The sequence below is a fragment of the Petromyzon marinus genome, chromosome 36 (assembly GCF_048934315.1).
Source record: "Petromyzon marinus isolate PM22_M1 ecotype Great Lakes invasive population chromosome 36, UKy_Petmar_22M1.pri1.0, whole genome shotgun sequence".
NCBI classification, from domain to species: domain Eukaryota; kingdom Metazoa; phylum Chordata; class Hyperoartia; order Petromyzontiformes; family Petromyzontidae; genus Petromyzon; species Petromyzon marinus.
In genome coordinates this window covers 446,429-467,276 of record NC_133702.1, presented here as the reverse complement: position 1 = coordinate 467,276, position 20,848 = coordinate 446,429, and the positions used below count along the sequence as shown (strand labels likewise).

Sequence of the window (20,848 nt, the reverse complement as noted above, 5' to 3'; positions counted from 1 at the left end):
TAGTTAATAAACGTGTTACTCTGAAGACGTCTGCGACTCAGTTGGACTCACTACACGATCACACCATGTTTCAGCTCAGTATGGAAATTGCAGGGTACAAACATCCAGGTATTGCTGTTGTTATTCTGCTTGTTTACCCCAGAACAGCCTCACCAAGTCTCAAACTATTTTTAGGAGGATCCTTCCAAGTTTCCACAGTAATGGGTGATTGCCGTCACTTCCAAGAGTGATTTGCCATCAAGAGTAAGTTTGCCATTACGGCCGACCTCCTCTTCGAATGACATCACGGGATATTTAACGTGCACTGTGAATAGGGCGTGTATTTTGAGTCAATCCCGCAGTATTAATCAGGGCAGCCGCTGGGTTTGAACCATTATCCTCTGCAACAAGTGGCAAAGGAAGGTCACAAACACTTTGGCTGCATTGTAATGACACCCCCAATCACGCTACAATAAACTCAAGCAATTGCCCCATATTTCCACCTGATAACTGGTACGTGATGGGAAACGGGATGCCATGTGTTACATTACAATGGCAGGAAATGTTATTCTGAACGACAGAGGCATGCGAAGAGGTTAACAGGATTGGCTTCCAAAGGCTCAGACACCGGACCAGTGATTAGATATGCAATAGACTGGGTAACTCATTTTAATAAAAGCAACTTGCGAATGTATAATTTTACAGAAGATGCAACCTTTGTGAGACAGGTGGGTGCTTGGTAATAAGTGTGCCATCTGCTTCAACACAAATTGGCAATACAACAAGACCTGTGTAAGTAAAGACCATGTGAACACCACCAGACCAACCAGATTCACTTGTGCCTCAAAAATAAATACCGCATATAAACAGCGCATCCCAGGTCAAGGGTCAGGGGAGCCCACTTGAGTTATTTATTCCAGGACATCATCGTTTTTGGCTCCATTAAATAATAACTCTGGCTCAAACGTTGAAGGTTAACCAAGTTTTATGTGGCACTCATTTAAATCATGAGGCAGTGGTAGAATTCCACATTTCTATGGCAGGGTCAATCTATCCATAGAACTGCGGTACTCATTTAATCATCCACGGAGAGATGATGGGCTGAGTTGACTCCTAAACTTTGACCTCCCAAACATTCTTACTGCAAGTTGGGCACTTCTGCTGAAACATCACCAGCCAGGTTCAACTAAACAGCTACAGAAACCTAAACGTGGTGTGGAGAGTGAAAGCGACGAGTCTTTCAGTGCTGTCAGATGACAGAGTGCAGGTCATGAAGGTGGCGCTCTCAGGGGCCCCACCAAGCGAGCCTCGTGTCCACCCTCCCCAGCGTAGGGAGCGCCGCCAGCACACATCACTGCGCCATCTCTGTCTCCATGGCACGCGCCGTCCACTCGGGGGCGTGCTGCGTGATCTTCTCCAGCAGCGTGTTCACCTGCGCACACAAACGTGCCAAGACAATAAGATAAAGGTTCCCCCTATAACCTCAACAGACATTTGGGGCAAGTGCTGGTATGGCACAGGAGGGGGTGGGTCGCTAGCACCACGCCTGGCCACCTTTGTCTCTCTAGCGGCAATGTTACATGTCGCACAAGGTACTCATTTAAGGTTCAGTCGACCGAGAGAAGGCCCAGGACCCGTTCAGATAATCGCCAATTGTGTTGGCCGTGAGAGGGAATGGAACTTGGGTCTCCGGGTTCGTAGTGCAAGACACGAACGACTACACTGCCGCTCTACACACACGAGCACACACGCGCGCTTAAAACACGCACCTGCCGTGCGTCGCAATAGTGGAGGTGGCTTCCGAGGCTTGAGGCATCGATAAATGAATTAAAATACATTTCAGCCACGAATAATTAATCACGCTCATGCATAGTCACAGGAACGCGTAGGCCGCCCGCCTTGCCTGGAAGCACAGGGATTGGATTTGCTTGTCCCACGTGGGCAGGGGCTCCCGCGACTCGAAGTGCACGATGCCGTCGATCTGGTCCACGACGCCGGCCATGCGGCCCTCGGTGATCATCTGTGACGCGATCTTCTCCGCCTTCTCGGGCGGGATCTCCAGCAGGGCGCCCAGCTCCGAGAACGTGATATTGTTGTACAGCTTGCTGGCCGACAGCAGATTGTGCTCTATAACTGCACGGTCCAGGATGCTGGAGCCTGTACACGCCAGGGTGAAGATGCAGTGAGGGTCCCGCTCATCCGTGATTGCCACAGAGAATTACGTCTGTGTTTTGTTTGTGAATCAAACCGCTGTGCAACCACACTCTATCACCATACTCTGCTTATCTGGAAGACTGCAGGGGCAAGCGCTGTTGGTGAGCACCTATTAAGGCCGGAAAGGCAAATTATTTGTGTGGTGGGGCCAGCACCCTGCCATTGTCCCTCTCATGCTAATGTAAACAATGTGCACCAGTGATATAATTCGAGCCAAGGGGAAGCAGAGGGCATGCTCAGAAAACACTTGCCAGCTATGTTATCTGTGGCAAGGGGTTGCTGGGTTTGTGGCACAGTGTGCCAACTGCTGCACCACAGCTCTTGTGCCCCTCTCACCGTCTGCTGTGGTGGCCTTCTGGTGCGGGGCGAGTTCGGCTGAGAACTCGTGCAGCTGCCCGCTGCGGATGATCCGGTCAAGGTACATCTTCTCCAGTATGCCGTGGGCTGCCAGCTGCTGGCACCGCTCGTCTGGTGACGACACAGCCAAGGACAGAACGCATGGTTACATACGGCAATATTCAACAACGGGGAGGTGATTTAAACATACCTATATTTGTGCCCGCACACCTATACGACTATTAACGTACGTGATTACGCCCTGACAGCGTGGTGACTTATCTCAGAAGTACCAGCCCCATGCTGCAATTGCACGGTTTATAGAGTGATCAGTACTCACTGCTGTAGCTCTCCTCACATTAACCCCACAACAAGCAGAGTGCCGGGTGGTTAAAACGTGAGGTGGCAAGGTGGGCATCACAGGTTGTGCATCTGCCAGTTAGCTCGGTCAACACATAACAGATGGGTGTGTCCCGTAACTTCCTGCAAATGAGTCTCCGACACTTCATGTGGCATCAGTACACCTACCCTGGCACACGTGCCGTAGTGACGTTACTGCCACCTAATGATGAACAACGGTTGTTGTGTGAGAGACACGTGTGCGACCATACCTTTAAACAGCGTGGCGAGCATGCGTGACCGCTGCTGTCCAGCGGAAGCCAAGATGGTGCAGTGCAGTGCATGCTTGAGGGCCTGACAAAAGACAAAGCACCCTCTTAAGTCACCGAGCTGCCTGTCAGGGCAAACGCTGTAACACCTGTCACGTTCAACACAGCAAACAAGATGGTGGTGGGGCCAGCCACACGCAAGACCGACTGCTTTTGTCTCTCCAACGCCGATGCTGACCACACCAGATGATACTTTTAAGTTTAATTAAAGAGGTCAGGTTAAATAAGTTCATTAAGAGATGTCCAGCAGTAAGATATATGTGAAAAAGTTTTTAAGTCTTGGGCAAAATGTATCTCCATACTCAGGGTGCTCATCTATGTTGGTGGCCAGTTTCAGAAAATCCAGTCTATATGTCTATGGCAGAGAAAAATCTACAGACTATAAAATTATGATGGAATGTTGAATGTAAACATCAGTTTTCCCAATAGATTAACTAATTGTCTGCCTCCCTGCTGTGACCTGATATTGCAATGATGTGTAATCATAATTGTGGGTCACCGCTATTCCAGGTACCTGCAGACGCTCCTCCTCCGCCACAAGGGGCTTGTAGGAGAGCTCGTTGTAGCGCTGCGCAGCCTCAATAAACTTGCGCCTGTAGTCCAGCACACGGGCATAGCAGACCTGTACTCGCGGGCACACAAAGACAGACATATGTGCACAAACATTCTCCGATTATCCTGGTCAGAATGTTATGAAGAGCGATGGCATATATAATGAGCATGTCTGATATAATCTATAGAGGCAGAGGAGAATATGAAGGATGTGGTGAGATGATGTGCGATACATGCAAACGTTACCTCAAGGATAATTGAATGAACCAGACAATAAAACTTAAAAAGGCAATACAAGCTAGATGGGGCAAACAATACATAAAATAATCAAAGCTTAAACGAAATTCTGACTGCAAATTGACGATTCAAACTGCAAAGGAGAGGTCAATCGCTGCTGCATACGCAATGGCAGCTCTGGTTGTGATGTCACAGGCATTGTCTGCTGGATCATGGAGACGGCCGTAAGCCTGAAACAGGCCCGGGTCTGGTGGGGGCCACACTCGGAGCACGCTGCGTGCCCCGCCGTGGCAGCCACACGAGCACGGCGAGGGCCACCGCGGCATTTACCTTGTAGTGGATCTGCAGCAGGGGGCTGGCCGACTCGTTCTGCAGCAGCGACGCACGATTGATGAAGGCCTCGGCCTGCACGGGGTCATCGTCCTCCAGGTAGAGGCGTGCAATCTTCAGGTACGTCTCCAGCTTGTAGTCGGTGCTGTAGTGCTTCTGCCCGGTCTCCAGCGGGATCCCCACCAGCACCTGCGCCGCATTGCGCCAGTCCTGCTCGCGCTCGTAGATGCTGGCCACGTGTTGCCGGATGCTGGCGACCTGCACGCCACCATTCCATCGCAGCCTTCATTCAGTTTTCATCGCACAACACACGAGAGCGTGACGGGAGTGAAGAACTAGAATGAGGTAGAACTGTGCATGATGCAGGGGGATGCGAGGAGGTTGAGAGATGTATTCCATTACTTGGGCGCGCACTTCATGGAACACACAAACTACTTTGGAAAATGGTGGGAATATTTTGTTAAAAGTGTAAAGTCTTCGTGACTGAAGTAATTTTGGTGTTAATGTATGGGCCAACAATGCATTGAGAAAATAAGTATTTAGCCATTCAGGGCTTATGGGGGAATGTATAGGATGGTAGGAATGTTATGAAAGGAAAGGGCAAGCAATTAGGAAGTTTTAAATTAAATGCGGCAAGAGTGCATTGGATATGTATTCATGAAGAGGGGGGTGACGAGGAGGAAGACAAAGCCAGATAGTGGGTCACTATAAGCGCAGGAAGAAAGGTGTTGACTGCACAAGAGCTGTGGGTTTTGGTAAAAGAAAGCAATGGCGAGCTGTCGGCCTCATCATCACTGGGCCATGGTGACTTCTTCGTGACTGACCATGTCACCATGGCCAGTCACATGCTTACTGTCGACTTCAACGTATTACATCCGTTCAGGAAAGAACTAAAATCACAAACTGCCCCGCTCAAGTGCAAGGTGATGCTCATCTCCCACTGCGCTACTCGGAAGCATCTCAACTTCACAAAGGCGCTGTGGAGCCAACGCCGACACGGGAGGCAAGCGGCACCTGCTCCTCGAAGCTGATGACACGCGGCTGGATCTTGTCGAGCGCGTGGTGGGACACCTCCTTGGAGACGGGGTCCGGCAGGCGCGCCAGGTGGCCCGTGAAGTCGGAGAGCAGCTGGCGCGATATCACCAGGCTCACGTTCTCGTTCACCATCGCCTCCACAAACGCCTTCAGGCCCTCGGCCTGGTCCTCGGAGCCCGGGGCGGCCACGGCTCGTTCAAGCACCTGCGAGGCGTGCGGGCCGAGACAACAACAACCCCGTCAGCCGGGGCCAGAGAGAGTGGCGTGTGACACGTGCCACTGTGTGCGCACGTGTCAGTTCGGGCGCATGTTTGTATGTACTGTACGTTGAACTTCTTTCGCACCGCACGTAGCCAACTGTGCTAATCGGTGGTGCGAAAGTGTGTTGCGTGTTAGGATGTTGATGGTATATAGTGGTGATGGTATATAGTGCAGTGTTGTTGATGGTGCTGGTGCTGGTGTGCCAGGCACGCTGTGGATGTTGAAGAGCTGCTGCTGTTGCGAGCCGGACCCCTCACCTGGCGGTACCTCCCCGCCAAGTCCTTGTGGGAGCCGCTCGACGACACCAGAGACGCGAGCTCCTGCCGCACAGACGCCGCCATCTTCGCAAGCGTGACGTCAAGCGTAAAGATGACGTCATGTCACCGTTAACGGACATCCCCCCCACACAAATGACGTCACCAAATGTGACGTCACCCGAAGCGTGTCGTTTGCCGTGACTTTACAAACAATTATTTATGTTTTGATTTAAAGCTTTCGTGACTGCAGTAATTCATATTCTTAGTTTTTTCGGTAAAGTCACGTTGAAGAGAAACAACAAAATAACAAAATATATATAAAACAATAAAAAATTCTCACGACGTTTCGACCATAACTCAAACGGTCATCATCACCTGATGAAAAAACTAAGAATATAATTATTTATGTTTTAATGTGTTTAATAAATCCGCCTTGTCGACACCGACGGCGTGAACTTGTCACGAAGTTTAATTTCAAACTGCACGTGATAATACGGTGTGAATTCAATATTTCTGTTTGGTCAATGTTTTTTGTGGAGAAAAGTTTTTGTTTTATGTTGTTCCTTGTTAATGAAGTGAAATTATTCTGAAAAAAGTGATTTTATACCGCGCTGTAAATTTACACAACCTGCGAGGTGACGTCATCACTACATCCGGGGCACAGCGCGACCCCTGACCCGAACGGCGCTGCTCACGGTGCAGACACGAGGAGCCGAGCGTGAGTGCGGGACAGAGCCGAACACTCTCCTCACCTTATATTCACCACCACACTCACCTTACACTCACCTTATACTCACCATATTCACCACCACACTCACCTTACACTCACCACCACATTCACCACCACACTCACCTTACACTCACCACCACATTCACCACCACACTCACCACCACATTCACCACCACACTCACCTTACACTCACCACCACACTCACCTTACACTCACCTTATACTCACCATATTCACCACCACACTCACTACCACACTCACCTTCACACTCACCTTATACTCACCATATTCACCACCACACTCACCTTACACTCACCACCACATTCACCACCACACTCACCTTACACTCACCACCACACTCACCACCACACTCATCTTACACTCACCACCACACTCACCTTACACTCACCACCACGCTCACCTTATACCCCTCACCACCCTCACCACCACACTCACCTTACACTCACCTTACACTCCTCACCTTACACTCACCACCACACTCACCTTACACTCCTCACCACACTCACACCACACTCACCTTACACTCACCTCACCGCATTGATCAAACTCGGCCCATTCATACCACACGAACATTTATCTCACCACACTCGGCTTACACTGACCACAGCCATGTTCTGTGTGTGTGTGCAGGGCGCGTGTGAGAATGGCAGCTGCTGACCCTGCTGCTGCTGCAGGAGCGGGCGCCGCGCCGCGTCCCAGCCGCCCGGCCGTGCCCGCGGACCTGGGCGCCTACCTGAGGCGCGCCAGCGAGACGCTGCAGCAGGGCTTCCCCGGCGCCGACGAGCAGGGTGGGCTGCGTCCCACGGCCATCGTGCATCATCCACTCGAATCGCTCTCCTGTGGTGCACCGTGCTTTCTGGTGATGCGTGTCGGCCAACGTTCCGTGCCCCTATGCGCCGAGTTATTTGTGCTGCGCTCTGTAGACAACCGCTACGTTCTACAAGGATCTGAATATTTATTTATACTGGAGGATTCCCGTGAGCTATAAAGCGCTTTTCACAAATCTCCAGGGCAGGCCAGAACGTTACAACAACAAACAATACAAAACACGATAGGAGTGCAAAGTATAGGAACCGATAAACAATTTGAAAAATATATACAAATAAAACTAAACTTTTTTTAAAATCTAAGTTGCACGCTGCGTTGTGTGCACGTGTGAGCAGTCCTCTTCGTGGAGAACGTCCTGACGGAGCTGCGTGGCCACGAGCTGCCCGTGGCCATGGACCCCGTGCTGGGCCCCTTGCTGGAGCGGCTGCTCGAGAGCGCGGACGCGGGCGCCGCGGGCCGCGTGCTGGCCGCCCTGCGCGCCGCGCTGCTCTCCGCCTGCACGCACCGCTCGGCCGCGCACGTCCTGCAGACGGCGCTCACGCAGTGCTCGCGCCTCGCGCAGGCCCCCGCGTCCGAGCCGGGTGGCGACGCTCGGCAGCAGCCGCCGCCGCGCAAGCGCCAGCGAGTCGGTGCCGCGCGGGACGGCGACGAGCAGGGGGACGGCGACGAGCAGGGGGACGGCGACGTGGTTCGGTTGCACGAGGAGGTGGTGGGCATCGCCGAGGCGCTGGGTCAGGACGAGGATGAGGAGGAGGAGGGGCCGGCGGGTGGCACCGCTGGGCTGGAGGAGGAGGAGAAGCCGCAGGGCGGGCGCTTCATGCAGTGCGCGCGCGACGTGCGAGGCAGCCACGTGCTGCGCTCCCTGCTGCAGGTGCTGGGCGGCGTCGCGCTGCGAAGCGCGGCCGCCGGGGTCAAGCACACGGCGGCCAGTGGCGTCACCACGCTGCGGGGTGTGTGTGTGTGTGTTCCTGCTCACAGCCAACATCAGTGATGAATGTTTGAACTGGTCCTGGGCCTCCATAAGATCAACTCAGCCTTAAATTAGTATTTGTTGCAGTGTTTAAACATCATAACTGTGGAGAAAGACGCCTGGACGAATTACTGGCCACCCACCCGCTTGTCCGGCGTTGCCAGCCTTAATAGGTGCTCGTTAACAACACAAGGACGCTACTGGGCAGTTTGAGGCAGTCGCTTTCCAGCAACAGCTGAGGGCAAATAAGTGGCGCTCGCAACAGCGAGCGGAGTGCTGGGGGGCTAAAACCCAGAAAGTTGGCACAGTGGGGAGCGCAGGTGGTGCATCTGCCAGTCATCTCATTCGGTCATCTGAGTCTATCCAACGACCTGCCAGCGAGCCTTCCACACTGCATGTGATAGTCTCAAGGTGCACCTTACCTGGCATAAGAGCTGTGGTGTGCGTGTGTACATGCACGTGCTGGGTGTGTGCTGCTGCCGAGTGACTCGCGTGCCGGGTGCTTTTTGTGCAGGCGAGGGCCGTGGGTCTCAGCCAGATGCAGCGCCCGTGCTCTTCCCGGTTCCTCTGAGTTTCCGCCCGGCGCTGCGCTCGCTCATCACCCAGGGCCTCCTCCCCAACCTCCTTGGTGAGACCATGCTCTCCACTAACGAATCGACACGTGCACACAGATACGTTTTGTTAACAAAGTGGATATAACAGGGCAACCCACCACTTAAATGGACCGGTATTTCAAGGACAACACTGAATTAAAAACATCTCCTATATCCCTCTCAACGAGGGTTTGACCCAGGTTCCACCCGGACAGTCCGGAATTAGCATCTGTGTGCGGGCGGCAGGAATTGATTTGTTTGGAGATCCGGTGGCATCGTGTTGAACTTCATTACAGTTTACTACACATCTCTTATAGCCCGAGGCTGACTTAAAAGAGATTTGTTCTGGTTTGGTCTGCAGTAGAAATGGTGGGAACCCTCATAAACAAGCGTTTGCCCTGCTTGTGCATGTGCGGTGTTCCCACCTTAGCGTGCATCCACGAGGAGGCGCCGGCGCTGGTGCTGCAGACGGCGCTGTTGGTGCTCCACGCCAGCGATCCCAAGCTGGGGCGCAGGCTCTGCACGTCCCTCCTGGACGGCCTCACGCCCAGGTGAGTGCCACCCACGGCGCCGCCGCCGCCCGACACGACGTCGGATCTTGCAAAGAGTCGCTGCATCTGTTTCCGCAAGTTGGGCGCATCGCGTTGGGGTTTTTAATCGTATCCCAAGTGACGCACGTTGGTACAGGAAGAGCAGTCTGGTTTCCTAGAGAGTGGACTGCAGCAGATTCGCATGTTTGTGATGAAATTCACGCATTTTGTGGTTGTGTCATCTCACACAACGATAGAATCATTGCAGTGATTGTATTTATAAGCAATTCCAAACTGTCGCTCGTTCAGGTTTCCATTCCCCGATTCGATTCTGGAAGCTGTGATGCAAAGACACGAGCAGCCTGCCACTGTTTAGCTCTTTGCACTTTCCAATAGCTGCCTCCATCTATTACAAGGAGCATTGGCTCCGTGGTAGTGAAGGATCACCTGTGTGGGTGTGCGTGTGTGTCTCAGCTCCGTGTTGACACTCATGAAGGATCGCGTTGGAAGTCGTGTGCTGGAGCGCATCGTCGAGGTGGGAAACCCCAAACTCCTGCGCCGGCTGCACAAGGAGACGCTGCAGGGGAATCTGCTGCCGCTTGCGCTACACCCCCTGGGCAACTTTGTGGTGCAACGGCTGCTGCAGTGTTGCAGCGAGAAGCTGGTACGCGATCGTGCTGCCCGCACGCGGCCCACGACGCCGGCGTGACCTTCGAAGCGCGGTCGGTCTCGCCGATTCCTCCGGTCTCCTGCACTGCCGTCATCACCTCTCTCCTGTGCTTTGCTCCTGTGCTCGCTGTCTCCGCTGCAGTTTCCCCGGCTGTGTTCCGAGCTGGTGCCGGCCGTGGAGGAGATCATGGCCGAGGGCCACATGGGCGTGGTGACGCGACTCGCGCAGGCCGCCGGGAGACTCGGCGTGCTGCAGAAGGAGTGTCTACAGCAGCTGCTCGTGGTGCGCCCTGCACGAGCCCCAAACGCACGCACGCATGCACACGCACGCATGCACACGCACGCACACGCACGCACACGCACGCACGCACACGCACGCACGCACACGCACGCACGCACAAGCACGCATGCACACGCACGGGCTCGTGTCACATTCTCGTGGTGCGGTGTGTAAACATCGGCACTGTGCCTTCCCCAAATGTTTTGCTGCTTTTCCTAAACTTGCATTTATTATTGAATAATCGGGAGGAATTGATGTACTTATGGAATTTGTACTAATATTTTTTTGTGACTTACCTTTTCTCTACTTTGCGCTCCTATCGTTGTTTGTTGTAACTTGCTGACCAGCCTCTACTGGACATCTATAAACAAAAAAACTTCATAGCTTATTGGATATCGCCAGGATAAGTAAATAAAGATTCTGATTTTATACCTGTGTGTGTGCGCCATGATCTGCAGGCTTTCCACTGTGCGGAGAAGTCGCGGAGGAAGAGCTGTGCGCTGCCCTTTGCCTGCCTCCTCACGTGGGACATGCTCTATGGAGAGAGTGGCACTGAGCAGCCAGAGTCCTTCGAGGTGCGTTCTCATCGCCGCATAATCACGGCGTGCCGCGTCCTGTGCCGTAACGACGGGATTGATTGGCTGCGCAGCGTCTACCGGAGCCCACATTCACACCTAGGCTGTGCCGTGATCTGAGAACTCGGCTCTCTATCGTGAGGTTGCACGATGCCACCCACCGTACCTTGCCTTCGTGATTGGGGGCATGGCATCCTTAACGGGCGCTCGGAGACAACGCTTGGCCTGTCAGTCCTGTACCTCCCCCCCTCCCCCCATCGTTTGTGGTGCGCAGGTGAACTACCACGGCTCGGTGTTGCTGCAGGTCCTGCTGGGCTTCTCGGAGCCGGCGCTCGTCTCGAGCAGCCTCCTTAGCCTGCCGTCCGCCCAGCTCTCTGCGCTCTGCTGCTGTGCCGCGGGAAGCCACGTGATCGACGCATTCATGGGCAGTGGCACCGTGTCGCGCAAGCACAAGGGCAAGCTACTGCAGCAGCTCAAGGTAACCACGCTGTTCGGTCGCAAAATCATAAAAGTTTGACTGCCCCTAGAGCGACAGCCTGAATGGACACTCTCACTCACAGACAGAGCTGCTTCAACGTAGAACAGTCTGCCAGACGCACTGACATGTGCCTCCAGTATCAGCTTATTTGAATCTCTAATTAAAACTCGCACCACATCTGCAACTGTTACAGATAGAGTGCATACCTCATGAACCGATGGCGTCCACCTGGCCTGTGCGTCCTGGGTTGTCCAGCACGGAGCTGAAGCTTCCTTGATGAGAAGTGACCGTTGCGAGTGTAAGCTGATCACTCGAGTGCGCTGCCGTAATGTCTCTAATGACCCCACTGGGGTCCATCTGCTCTCCATGTGCACATCACCAACACTGGTGAGGTGCAGAGAATCCCCATGTATCCACACCAAATCTGAACTCTAACCCATAGCAACGCACAGTCCCGGGAGACTCGCCAAGTGTGTGTACCTGGAGTCCTCTTGCTCAGCTCACCAGTGGAGCCCTCTAACCCCACCTTTGTCGCAATTCCCAGTGCGATCTACGCCGTGGTAGATAATACAGGGCCTGGTGTGCAGCAGGGAGAGACCCCAAGGTGGCAAGCTGCCTTGTAGCCAGGAGCTCAAATTGAGGAAGTTAATTGGCAGTTTTCTTTTCACAAAAACAAATATTGGATTCACAATGCGTTAAAAATATGAAAATAACAGCCCCACCTGTTTAAGTTGCTTTTTTTAATTAACCAAGCACTGTGCAGCGTCACAAGCTCGTATTTCAGGTGGCGACAAAACGATAAAGTCTCGGCCGGCTCGGTGTGGTCTTGTCGATCGACAACCTCCAGCGTTCGTTATTAGCCCAGAGAAGAAGCGTGCGGGGGAATGCAGTACAGAGTGCATCAACGTGAAGCCGCCGCCAAGGTGAGCGAGGGGCGGATGGAGGCGGCGAACGTTTTTGGACATGCGCGCTCCGTGTCGGTGCCTCCACAGGACCAGCTCCGCACCTTGGCCACGAATAAACATGGAAGCCGGGTGCTCGACAGACTGTGGGCAAAGAGCGGAGTCAAGCAGCGGGAGGAGGTGGCGCAGGAACTGGGTGGGTTGACACTAGTATACACAGCTCACCTGTACACGCCACTCACCTGTACACGGTGCATTTGTGCATCTCTGGGGTCCCATGCTATCAATGTTTTTCTGGGGTCTGTCTCAATGGGATTGTGTCTGTGGGGTCTGTGTCTGTTTTGGATCTCTGAGTCTCTGTGGGGCCTGTGTGTCTCTGGGGTCTGTGTGGGGTGTCTGTATATGTATATGGGACCTGTGAATTTCTGTGGGGTTTGTGTGTCTCTGTGGTGTTCAGCCGCATGCTGGACTGATCTGCGCCGTGACCCCATCGGCCGCTTCGTGGTCCGGAACCTGTGTCTGGAGAATTTTGTTCGGCGGCCGGAGGAATGGAAGCAACACCAGGCATCTCAAGAGAAGAAACGCAAGGCCCTGTCTGAGATACTTGAGTAATGGCCATGGGGCCACCAGCATGCTTGTTGTCCTTCCCCCGCACCTCCGTACGGTGGGAAAGAAGTTCAACATACATACAATGACCCTTGGTCATGAAGCCCAGGAGGACCAACGCTATACTCCATCATCACCATCGTCGTTGTCGTGGTCCCAGTCATCAGGGTCCATATATCGGGGACTGCCTGGCAAATATAAACAATGTGGTGCAGGGAAGCCAAGAAATTAAATATATCAGAATCCTTATTTATCCTGGAGAAATCCGATGAGCTATGAAGCTCTTTTTCACAGATGTCCCACCATGGGAATGTGGCATTTATGTAATTCTCACCGCCTCGGGAAACACGCGTGCGAGCCAGTGCTCTCATTCACGCTTGGTGACACTCATGTGCCGAGTGAATACACGCTGCTCCGTGCTGTTAAATAAACCTCGCTCAGTTTTGGCAAGTATTTTTAGTGGGTTACGTTTTCTGCGAGAATATATGCCTGACTTTTGTTAGCGACGCGTGTGAATTTTGTACTCGTAAATCGGATTTGTTATTATTACACAGCCACACTTTTTTAAGGCCATTAAACTATACTTCAATGCCGTATTGCAAGTGTTGTTATTTAGTCATAACGATCCCAGATTTAGTTGATCTCCAAAATAATTACACTAAAATAAACAAAAGTTTTCATTATTTATGACCTCAAAATCACCGTATACATTGACATGACCGCGAATATACTGTACGATGCATATTCAAACAAAGCCCCAATTTCACTTCACCCACTTGGCCACGATGGATGTATGAGGTGGAAGGACCAAATGCAGCTCTGCACTCCTGCTTTCCCAGGCACGAGCGCGGTAAACCAGAGCCTCACCTCCAACCCTGTGAAATCCTGTCCCGTGCGATGTGGTCAGGCATCACCAGAACACCAATACAACCTTTGAGCTTTGGATGGTGGAGTAGTGAACCTGGGTCACCACCCAAATCATGCTGAAACGACCATACAGCACCAATGAAAACTGATTCAATTATTTTGTTAAAGTATCTGCACCGCGAAATTTTGTCCTCGTTATAAATGTCATGAGTGACCTCTTTAATTGGGCTGATCTGTTTTCTGCCATGGATACGATTATTTTGTTTCCACACATCTCGGTTTGCACAGACCAGGCCAGCTCCTGTGCCGTCGCAGGCGCTGCTGCCGTAAGACAGCAGTTGAGACGGCTTCTCGGTCACGGCGCTGCGCAATGTGCCCATCTCGTGTTGTCAATCCATTGCTGGATCAGGGCTTCCCCCCACACCGTACGGGTCGCGAAGGTTGTTTCAACCGCTCCTCCCCACGCTGGTGGGCCTGGAGTGGTGGCAGGGGAGCGAGAGATCGATGGGTTGGCTGCACCGCCCTCGAATGACCACGGCACCCACATCCCATTTTTGTTCACGCTTGCCGCCCATGCTAGCGCTATCCAGGCTCATACCAGCTTAGCTTCCAAGGTCTGATGGTATTGCGTGCTTTATTTCTCAGTTACGCGATATAAATTCAACCAATATAAATTCAAGTTGTCATTTTTATATAAAATTTCACATCCACAAACGTTCGTTCAACCCAGAAAATCCTATTCTCATGTAAACCTTGCAAACACAAGGATAATGTAATAAAAACAAATGTTGCCATATACTGAATTCTAATTTAACATTACATGCCTTCGCTGCGTTTCAGTGCAAGAACAGTAAAATTTAATGTGTATAACATTTGCAATGGCACACTGTTCATGATCTCGGCAGCACACCATTTTGGCCAGCGTGCTTCTGTTAAACCCAATTCTGGAGCCTGCACCAAGCAGGGCCCCACGGCTTGTCCAGCCGTGGGGCCCTCGTGACGCCCATGGCGCCTTCCTTGCCACTCCCCTGGCTCGGGATTGGCTGCCGATAAGTTTCTCATCCTCGGAATTTCTATAAAAGTCGAAATAATTTCCATATTTTCTGAATTACGAGGTACACTTTATCCTCTATTTTAAAGCAAACGTTACGTGTGTGGAACCATATTGTAAATGTATTGATGCCAGGCACAGGTTCTGGGGTGCATCTTGTAATGGGAGAATAGGGAAGTGCAACTTAATGAGAATGGAGTCGTTCCTCATGAAGTTGCACCGTCGTAGTTTGTGGTGACTTGGCTTACTGGAAGCTTTGATCAATTCAGTGAATCTGGTAACTCAAACGTAACTTAGGTGGTGCCCTTCGTAAGGCGAGAGGAGCCCCTCGCACAGGAGGTTTAGGACGTCGTAGTGCTTGACGTCGTACAGCGCCTCTAGCAGGCTTGGCACGCTGGCAGCGCGCGTGCTCGCCACGCGCAGCAGCTCCTCCGCATTGCCCAGCAGCAGCGCCTCATCGCTCGTGATGCCCAGGCGGTGCGCCAGCTTGGACAGCAGGTTCTGCTGGCTGCCTCCGCTGCTGGCGTTGAGGGAGGAGTTGAGCTTGAGCGTGAGCCTCTCCCTCAGCCTGAAGTCGAGCGAATCGATGGCCATGTCTGTACACGTGTCCACAGGGGGCAAGCCGCACACGCCTGACGTTACTGCCGCGCCACGCGGGCCTGGTGCAGGAGCGTGGTCCGCAGGCTTGCAGTTCGGGGCAGCTCCTCCACACGAGCGGGTGGTGATGGGGCCTGCGCGTTCGTGGAAACTAGTCCAAAACACGGCCACGACGGGGGCATACCAGAACTCACCTTTAGTTTTCTTTAGGGCACGTCTGTATAGGTCTTCTACACGCTCAATCAATCTCTGAAAGATAGCGGTAAACAAAGTTTCCTTAATAAAAACATTCCGTGTCCAGCAACTGCAACGACCAAGTCTAAGGACAATAGTGAGGCTCTGTAAATGTGCAGCAGATAGAATGGCTTAAAGTCTACAATCTGTAGCATTGTCTCAAACGTTCCAGAAAAAAAACGCCACCTCAACATTTCAAAGCTATCGTAGAGCACCTTGCCTACAAAACATTACATCTCACAAATCCGTTCACGTGGCACGATCAACATCTCTGCCTGAACATTTTGCCAACACCCAGATGTCCCATGTGACCCAGTTGCATTTGCGAGCCACTGCAGACCACCAGATTCCCATTCTCAAAAGCAGTGGCTGTATCCTAAACAAAAAAGGGGAATGTTACAAGCTAAGCATAATAAAGGAAAAAGGCTAGAAAATAGAATCTGAAAGTAAGACAATGTACAGTGAAGGAAAAAAGTACTTGATCCCCTGCTGATTTTGTACGTTTGCCCACTGACAAAGAATGATCAGTCTATAATTTTAATGGTAGGTTTATTTGAACAGTGAGAGACAGAATAACAGCAAAAAAATCCAGAAAAACGGATGTCAAAAATGATAGAAATTGATTTGCATTTTAATGAGGGAAATAAGTATTTGACCCCCTCTCAATCAGAAAGATTTCTGGCTCCCAGGTGTCTATTATACAGGTAACGAGCTGAGATTAGGAGCACACTCTTAAAGGGAGTGCTCAAACTCTCCACCATGGCCAAGACCAAAGAGCTCTCCAAGGATGTCAGGGACAAGATTGTAGACCTACACAAGGCTGGAATGGGCTACAAGACCATTGCCAAGCAGCTTGGTGAGAAGGTGACAACAGTTGGTGCGATTATTCGCAAATGGAAGAAACACAAAACTGTCAATCTCCCTCGGCCTGGGGCTCCATGCAAGATCTCACCTCGTGGAGTTGCAATGATCATGAGAACGGTGAGGAATCAGCCCAGAACTACACGGGAGGATCTTGTCAATGATCTCAAGGCAGCTGGGACCATAGTCACCAAGAAAACAATTGGTAACACACTACGCCGTGAAGGACTGAAATCCTGCAGCGCCCGCAAGGTCCCCCTGCTCAAGAAAGCACATATACATGCCCGTCTGAAGTTTGCCAATGAACATCTGAATGATTCAGAGGACAACTGGGTGAAAGTATTGTGGTCAGATGAGACCAAAATGGAGCTCTTTGGCATCAACTCAATTCGCCGTGTTTGGAGGAGGAGGAATGCTGCCTATGACCCCAAGAACACCATCCCCACCGCCAAACATGGAGGTGGAAACATGCTTTGGGGGTGTTTTTCTGCTAAGGGGACAGGACAACTTCACCGCATCAAAGGGACGATGGACGGGGCCATGTACCGTCAAATCTTGGGTGAGAACCTCCTTCCCTCAGCCAGGGCATTGAAAATGGGTCGTGGATGGGTATTCCAGCATGACAATGACCCAAAACACACAGCCAAGGCAACAATGGAGTGGCTCAAGAAGAAGCACATTAAGGTCCTGGAGTGACCTAGCCAGTTTCCAGACCTTAATCCCATAGAAAATCTGTGGAGGGAGCTGAAGGTTCGAGTAGCCAAACGTCAGCCTCGAAACCTTAATGACTTGGAGAAGATCTGCAAATAGGAGTGGGACAAAATCCCTCCTGAGATGTGTGCAAACCTGGTGGCCAACTACAAGAAACGTCTGACCTCTGTGATTGCCAACAAGGGTTTTGCCACCAAGTACTAAGTCATGTTTTGCAGAGGGGTCAAATACTTATTTCCCTCATTAAAATGCAAATCAATTTATAACATTTTTGACATGCGTTTTTCTGGATATTGTTGTTATTCTGTCTCTCACTGTTCAAATAAACCTACCATTAAAATTATAGACTGATCATTTCTGTGTCAGTGGGCAAACGTACAAAATCAGCAGGGGATCAAATACTTTTTTCCCTCACTGTAAATGTGAGCAAAACATTTCAACAACAGAACGGCAATATTGGAGCAGACGTTCCGGCAGCCAGCCATCCAGGTGGCGTTATCCATCCAGTGAAACCGGTTCGAATGAGTACAGAAAAAGCAAAATTGTATCACATTCACAATTGCCTTTCTGCATATTACAGTTGGAATGGTGTGGCTAAGTGCCTTCATTGCGAATGTCAAACGAATATCAAACATCCAAACAACTTTCCTTCGGTCGCCTACCACTGCACATAGCACGACATGGATCTTGTACCCACTGGCATGGTGCCACACCAGACACTCACAGTTCTCGTTGGTCCCTCTGGCTTGATGGGCACCGTGGGAAGTAGACTGCAACAACAAAAAGCAGCAGCAGAATTAACTCAAAGAATTGTCCTCTACGCAATCCGGGCGTGCATTTCACTGGCGGAACAAACTGGGAAGTCGATGCAAGGGTGCTGAGCACGACCTATCGACGCGACTTCTCAAACAGATTAGCTACTGCAGTCCTTGCTGGATGAAGTTCACGCCATCTACATCACAGATGCAGGTTACGGTGGGTGTCCCTTACAGAAGGAACATAAGGAAATGTTGGTAAAAAAAAGGCCGTCTTCATTGTGAAGTCAGCAAGGCATAAGGGAAGTGTTGGAGAGTAAACCCACAACATTTACAATTCGAGGATGATGTATTGCCGGATTATCCTAGTCGCAAAAGTAGCTACGCGTGTAGTATCTATGCGTGTAGTAGCTACGCGTGTAGTAGCTACACATGTAGTAGCTACACATGTAGTAGCTACACATGTAGTAGCTACACATGTAGTAGCTACACATGTAGTAGCTACACATGTAGTAGCTACACATGTAGTAGCTACACATGTAGTAGCTACACATGTAGTAGCTACACATGTAGTAGCTACACATGTAGTAGCTACACATGTAGTAGCTACACATGTAGTAGCTACGGGCCCCGCACTTTCAAGGGCCCCGCGCTCAATGCTTTCAAGCTATCAATTCCGGTTCTGTATTCTAGATTTAAAGCTTTCGTGACTGCAAGGATCCATACTCTTTGGTTCTATTCGGTAAAGTCACGTAGGTGAAAAATAAAACAACAAAAATTACGACGTTTCGGCCACAACACAAGCGGGCTTCATCAGGTGAAGGGATCAGGCTGTCTCGAGGACAGCGCTGGAGTGAAACACAGCCACGCTCAGACCGTGACCTTTAAGCTGTGTGCGAGGAAACAATGTGCCTTGACAAAGGAATTAGCATAAAAATTACCATTTGATTGGCCGACTTTAGAAAAGAGGTGGTGTACGTGCTGGTGTACGTGCCGGTGGACTTGCCGTTTGGCGCGGGGGGGGGGGGGAGTTTACCTATTGATGGTGTGAAAAGGGAATTTATAAGAGCTGCGAAAGTTTGGGGTACCACTACTTGAAAAATATACTGTACCATTGAAATTAGTTTAATGTTTAGTTCGATTTAGAACATCTTTCCAATGGTTGATTAATTTGAAACCATCTTCTCGGTTGAAATTGTGTCTGTGTTTGTAGATCTGAATTGCCTCGTGAACAAATCTCTGATAAAAACCCGTGGGTTTGCAAAGAACCTTGGTATCGGAGAAAATTATATCGTGATCACCCACAGCGTTGTAACAGTGATCAGCCACGGCAGAAGAATTCGTTTTGCCGTGTTTCAAATCTGATTTGTGTTCGCGAATTCGGTCAGAGACATGTCGCTTCATCTCCCCGATATAGCAATCACCGCAGGTACAACTGTAATTATGGATAAAAAATCATACAACAACAAAATCCAGAATCTGCTCAACGATGGAAGTTACTCAAAAATTAAAAATGACCCTACCAATAGCCTAGCGATAAAAACCAACAAGATCATCACAAGTTCGACCTCCCTAATCGACCCAACTAAACGTCCCTCCCTAAAACCTTCTGCTGCAAGACCCCCTAGATGCTATGGTCTTCCCAAGATTCATAAAGAAGGCACCCCACTACGACCCATCGTATCCACAATCAACTCCCCTACCTATAGACTAGCCCGTTTTCTGTCAGATACCTTGCTACCTTTCACTGGCAAGACTGCCTCAGCAGTACTTAACTCGGCCCAATTGGTCTCTATGGCCAAAGACGTTGTACTGTCCCCTGACGATATCCTTGTCAGCTTCGATGTGGTCTCTTTGTTCACCAAGGTCCCAGTACCTGATACCATCGAAATAATTAAAAATTGGTCCAACATGGACTAGACCCCGACACACCTGCACTGGTTAGGCACTGCCTCAACAATACCTACTTACTTGGAATGGCTCCTTCTACAAACAAAATGAGGGTACCCCCATGGGATCCCCCTTGTCACCAGTGATAGCCAATATTTTCATGGAGAAATTTGAATCAGACGCCATCCAGACTTCCACCCTCAGACCTTCCCTGTGGAAGAGATATGTGGATGACACTTTCGTCATTTGGCCACATGGCCTCCCAGCTCTGAACCTTTTCCTACACCACATCAATTCCAGACATCCCGCCATCAAATTCACCACGGAAGTGGAGAAAGATGGCAAGCTACCATTCTTAGATGTTCTGTTTGAGAGGAGACCTGATGGCTCATTGGGGCATTCTGTCTACAGGAAACCCACCCACACAGATTCCTACTTAAAACCTGATTCCCACCACCACCCAGCCCAAAATAATTCTCTCATCAAAACTTTATACCATAGGGCTCATTGGATTTCGGACCAACACCACCTAACCAGTGAATTAAAACATGTACACCTGGCCCTCAAAAGGAATGGATACTCTGACCGTACCATCCACCAAGCTGTTTCTCCCTCCATACAGAAACAACCACTTGATACTCCGGTCAAAACCATCACACTACCATATATAGCAGGCGCTACTAAAAAGATTTCCAAAATTCTAAACAAAAACAAGATCCAGGTCCGGTTCAATACAGTACACAAAATGGTGATCTGATCCCATCCATGAAGGATGTAATTCCTGACTTACAGTACCCCGGGGTGTACCTGCGGTGATTGCTATATCGGGGAG

General features: G+C 50.8%; 3 protein-coding genes across 5 annotated transcripts in view; 1 reads left to right on the top strand and 2 right to left on the bottom strand.

Annotated features, from left to right (window-relative positions):
* Positions 1–632: 632 nt before the first annotated feature.
* Positions 633–6,009, bottom strand: COPS4 (COP9 signalosome subunit 4). Its single transcript, XM_032966804.2, has 8 exons — positions 5,870–6,009; positions 5,331–5,555; positions 4,317–4,574; positions 3,712–3,819; positions 3,141–3,222; positions 2,530–2,661; positions 1,883–2,136; positions 633–1,411 (listed from the first exon to the last, which is right to left on the bottom strand). Exons 1-8 carry the CDS (start codon positions 5,951–5,953, stop codon positions 1,331–1,333), a joined length of 1,224 nt encoding a protein of 407 aa, XP_032822695.1. The 5' UTR covers positions 5,954–6,009; the 3' UTR covers positions 633–1,330.
* A 471-nt stretch (positions 6,010–6,480) lies between these two features.
* Positions 6,481–13,644, top strand: NOP9 (NOP9 nucleolar protein). The gene is made up of 11 exons (XM_032966798.2): positions 6,481–6,587; positions 7,250–7,407; positions 7,783–8,397; positions 8,932–9,045; positions 9,441–9,561; positions 10,015–10,204; positions 10,352–10,492; positions 10,948–11,064; positions 11,339–11,542; positions 12,535–12,640; positions 12,902–13,644. Exons 2-11 carry the CDS (start codon positions 7,263–7,265, stop codon positions 13,054–13,056), a joined length of 1,908 nt encoding a protein of 635 aa, XP_032822689.2. The 5' UTR covers positions 6,481–6,587; positions 7,250–7,262; the 3' UTR covers positions 13,057–13,644.
* An 888-nt stretch (positions 13,645–14,532) lies between these two features.
* LOC116949446 (tumor necrosis factor receptor superfamily member EDAR-like) overlaps positions 14,533–20,848 on the bottom strand; it is a 28,578-nt gene continuing 22,262 nt past the window's right edge. For all 3 annotated transcript variants that reach the window (XM_032966802.2, XM_032966800.2, XM_076071988.1), the window contains exons 16-18: positions 18,096–18,141; positions 15,760–15,814; positions 14,533–15,564 (exon numbers count right to left, since the gene is read on the bottom strand). In XM_032966802.2, the coding sequence (XP_032822693.1) occupies positions 15,251–15,564; positions 15,760–15,814; positions 18,096–18,141 (415 nt within the window). In that variant the 3' untranslated portion in view covers positions 14,533–15,250. The remainder of the gene's footprint in view (positions 15,565–15,759; positions 15,815–18,095; positions 18,142–20,848) is intronic.

Excerpts from the sequence above, each read along its gene's own strand:
- COPS4 (XM_032966804.2), bottom strand. The coding sequence starts at position 5,953 with ATGGCGGCGTCTGTGCGGCAGGAGCTCGCGTCTCTGGTGTCGTCGAGC. Across the intron at positions 2,137-2,529 it reads GAAGGCCACCACAGCAGACG|GCTCCAGCATCCTGGACCGT; the intron begins GTGAGAGGGGCA and ends TGGCGTGTACAG. Across the intron at positions 1,412-1,882 it reads TCCAATCCCTGTGCTTCCAG|GTGAACACGCTGCTGGAGAA; the intron begins GCAAGGCGGGCG and ends TTGTGTGCGCAG.
- NOP9 (XM_032966798.2), top strand. The coding sequence starts at position 7,263 with ATGGCAGCTGCTGACCCTGCTGCTGCTGCAGGAGCGGGCGCCGCGCCG. Across the intron at positions 7,408-7,782 it reads CCCCGGCGCCGACGAGCAGG|TCCTCTTCGTGGAGAACGTC; the intron begins GTGGGCTGCGTC and ends ACGTGTGAGCAG. Across the intron at positions 8,398-8,931 it reads TGGCGTCACCACGCTGCGGG|GCGAGGGCCGTGGGTCTCAG; the intron begins GTGTGTGTGTGT and ends CTTTTTGTGCAG.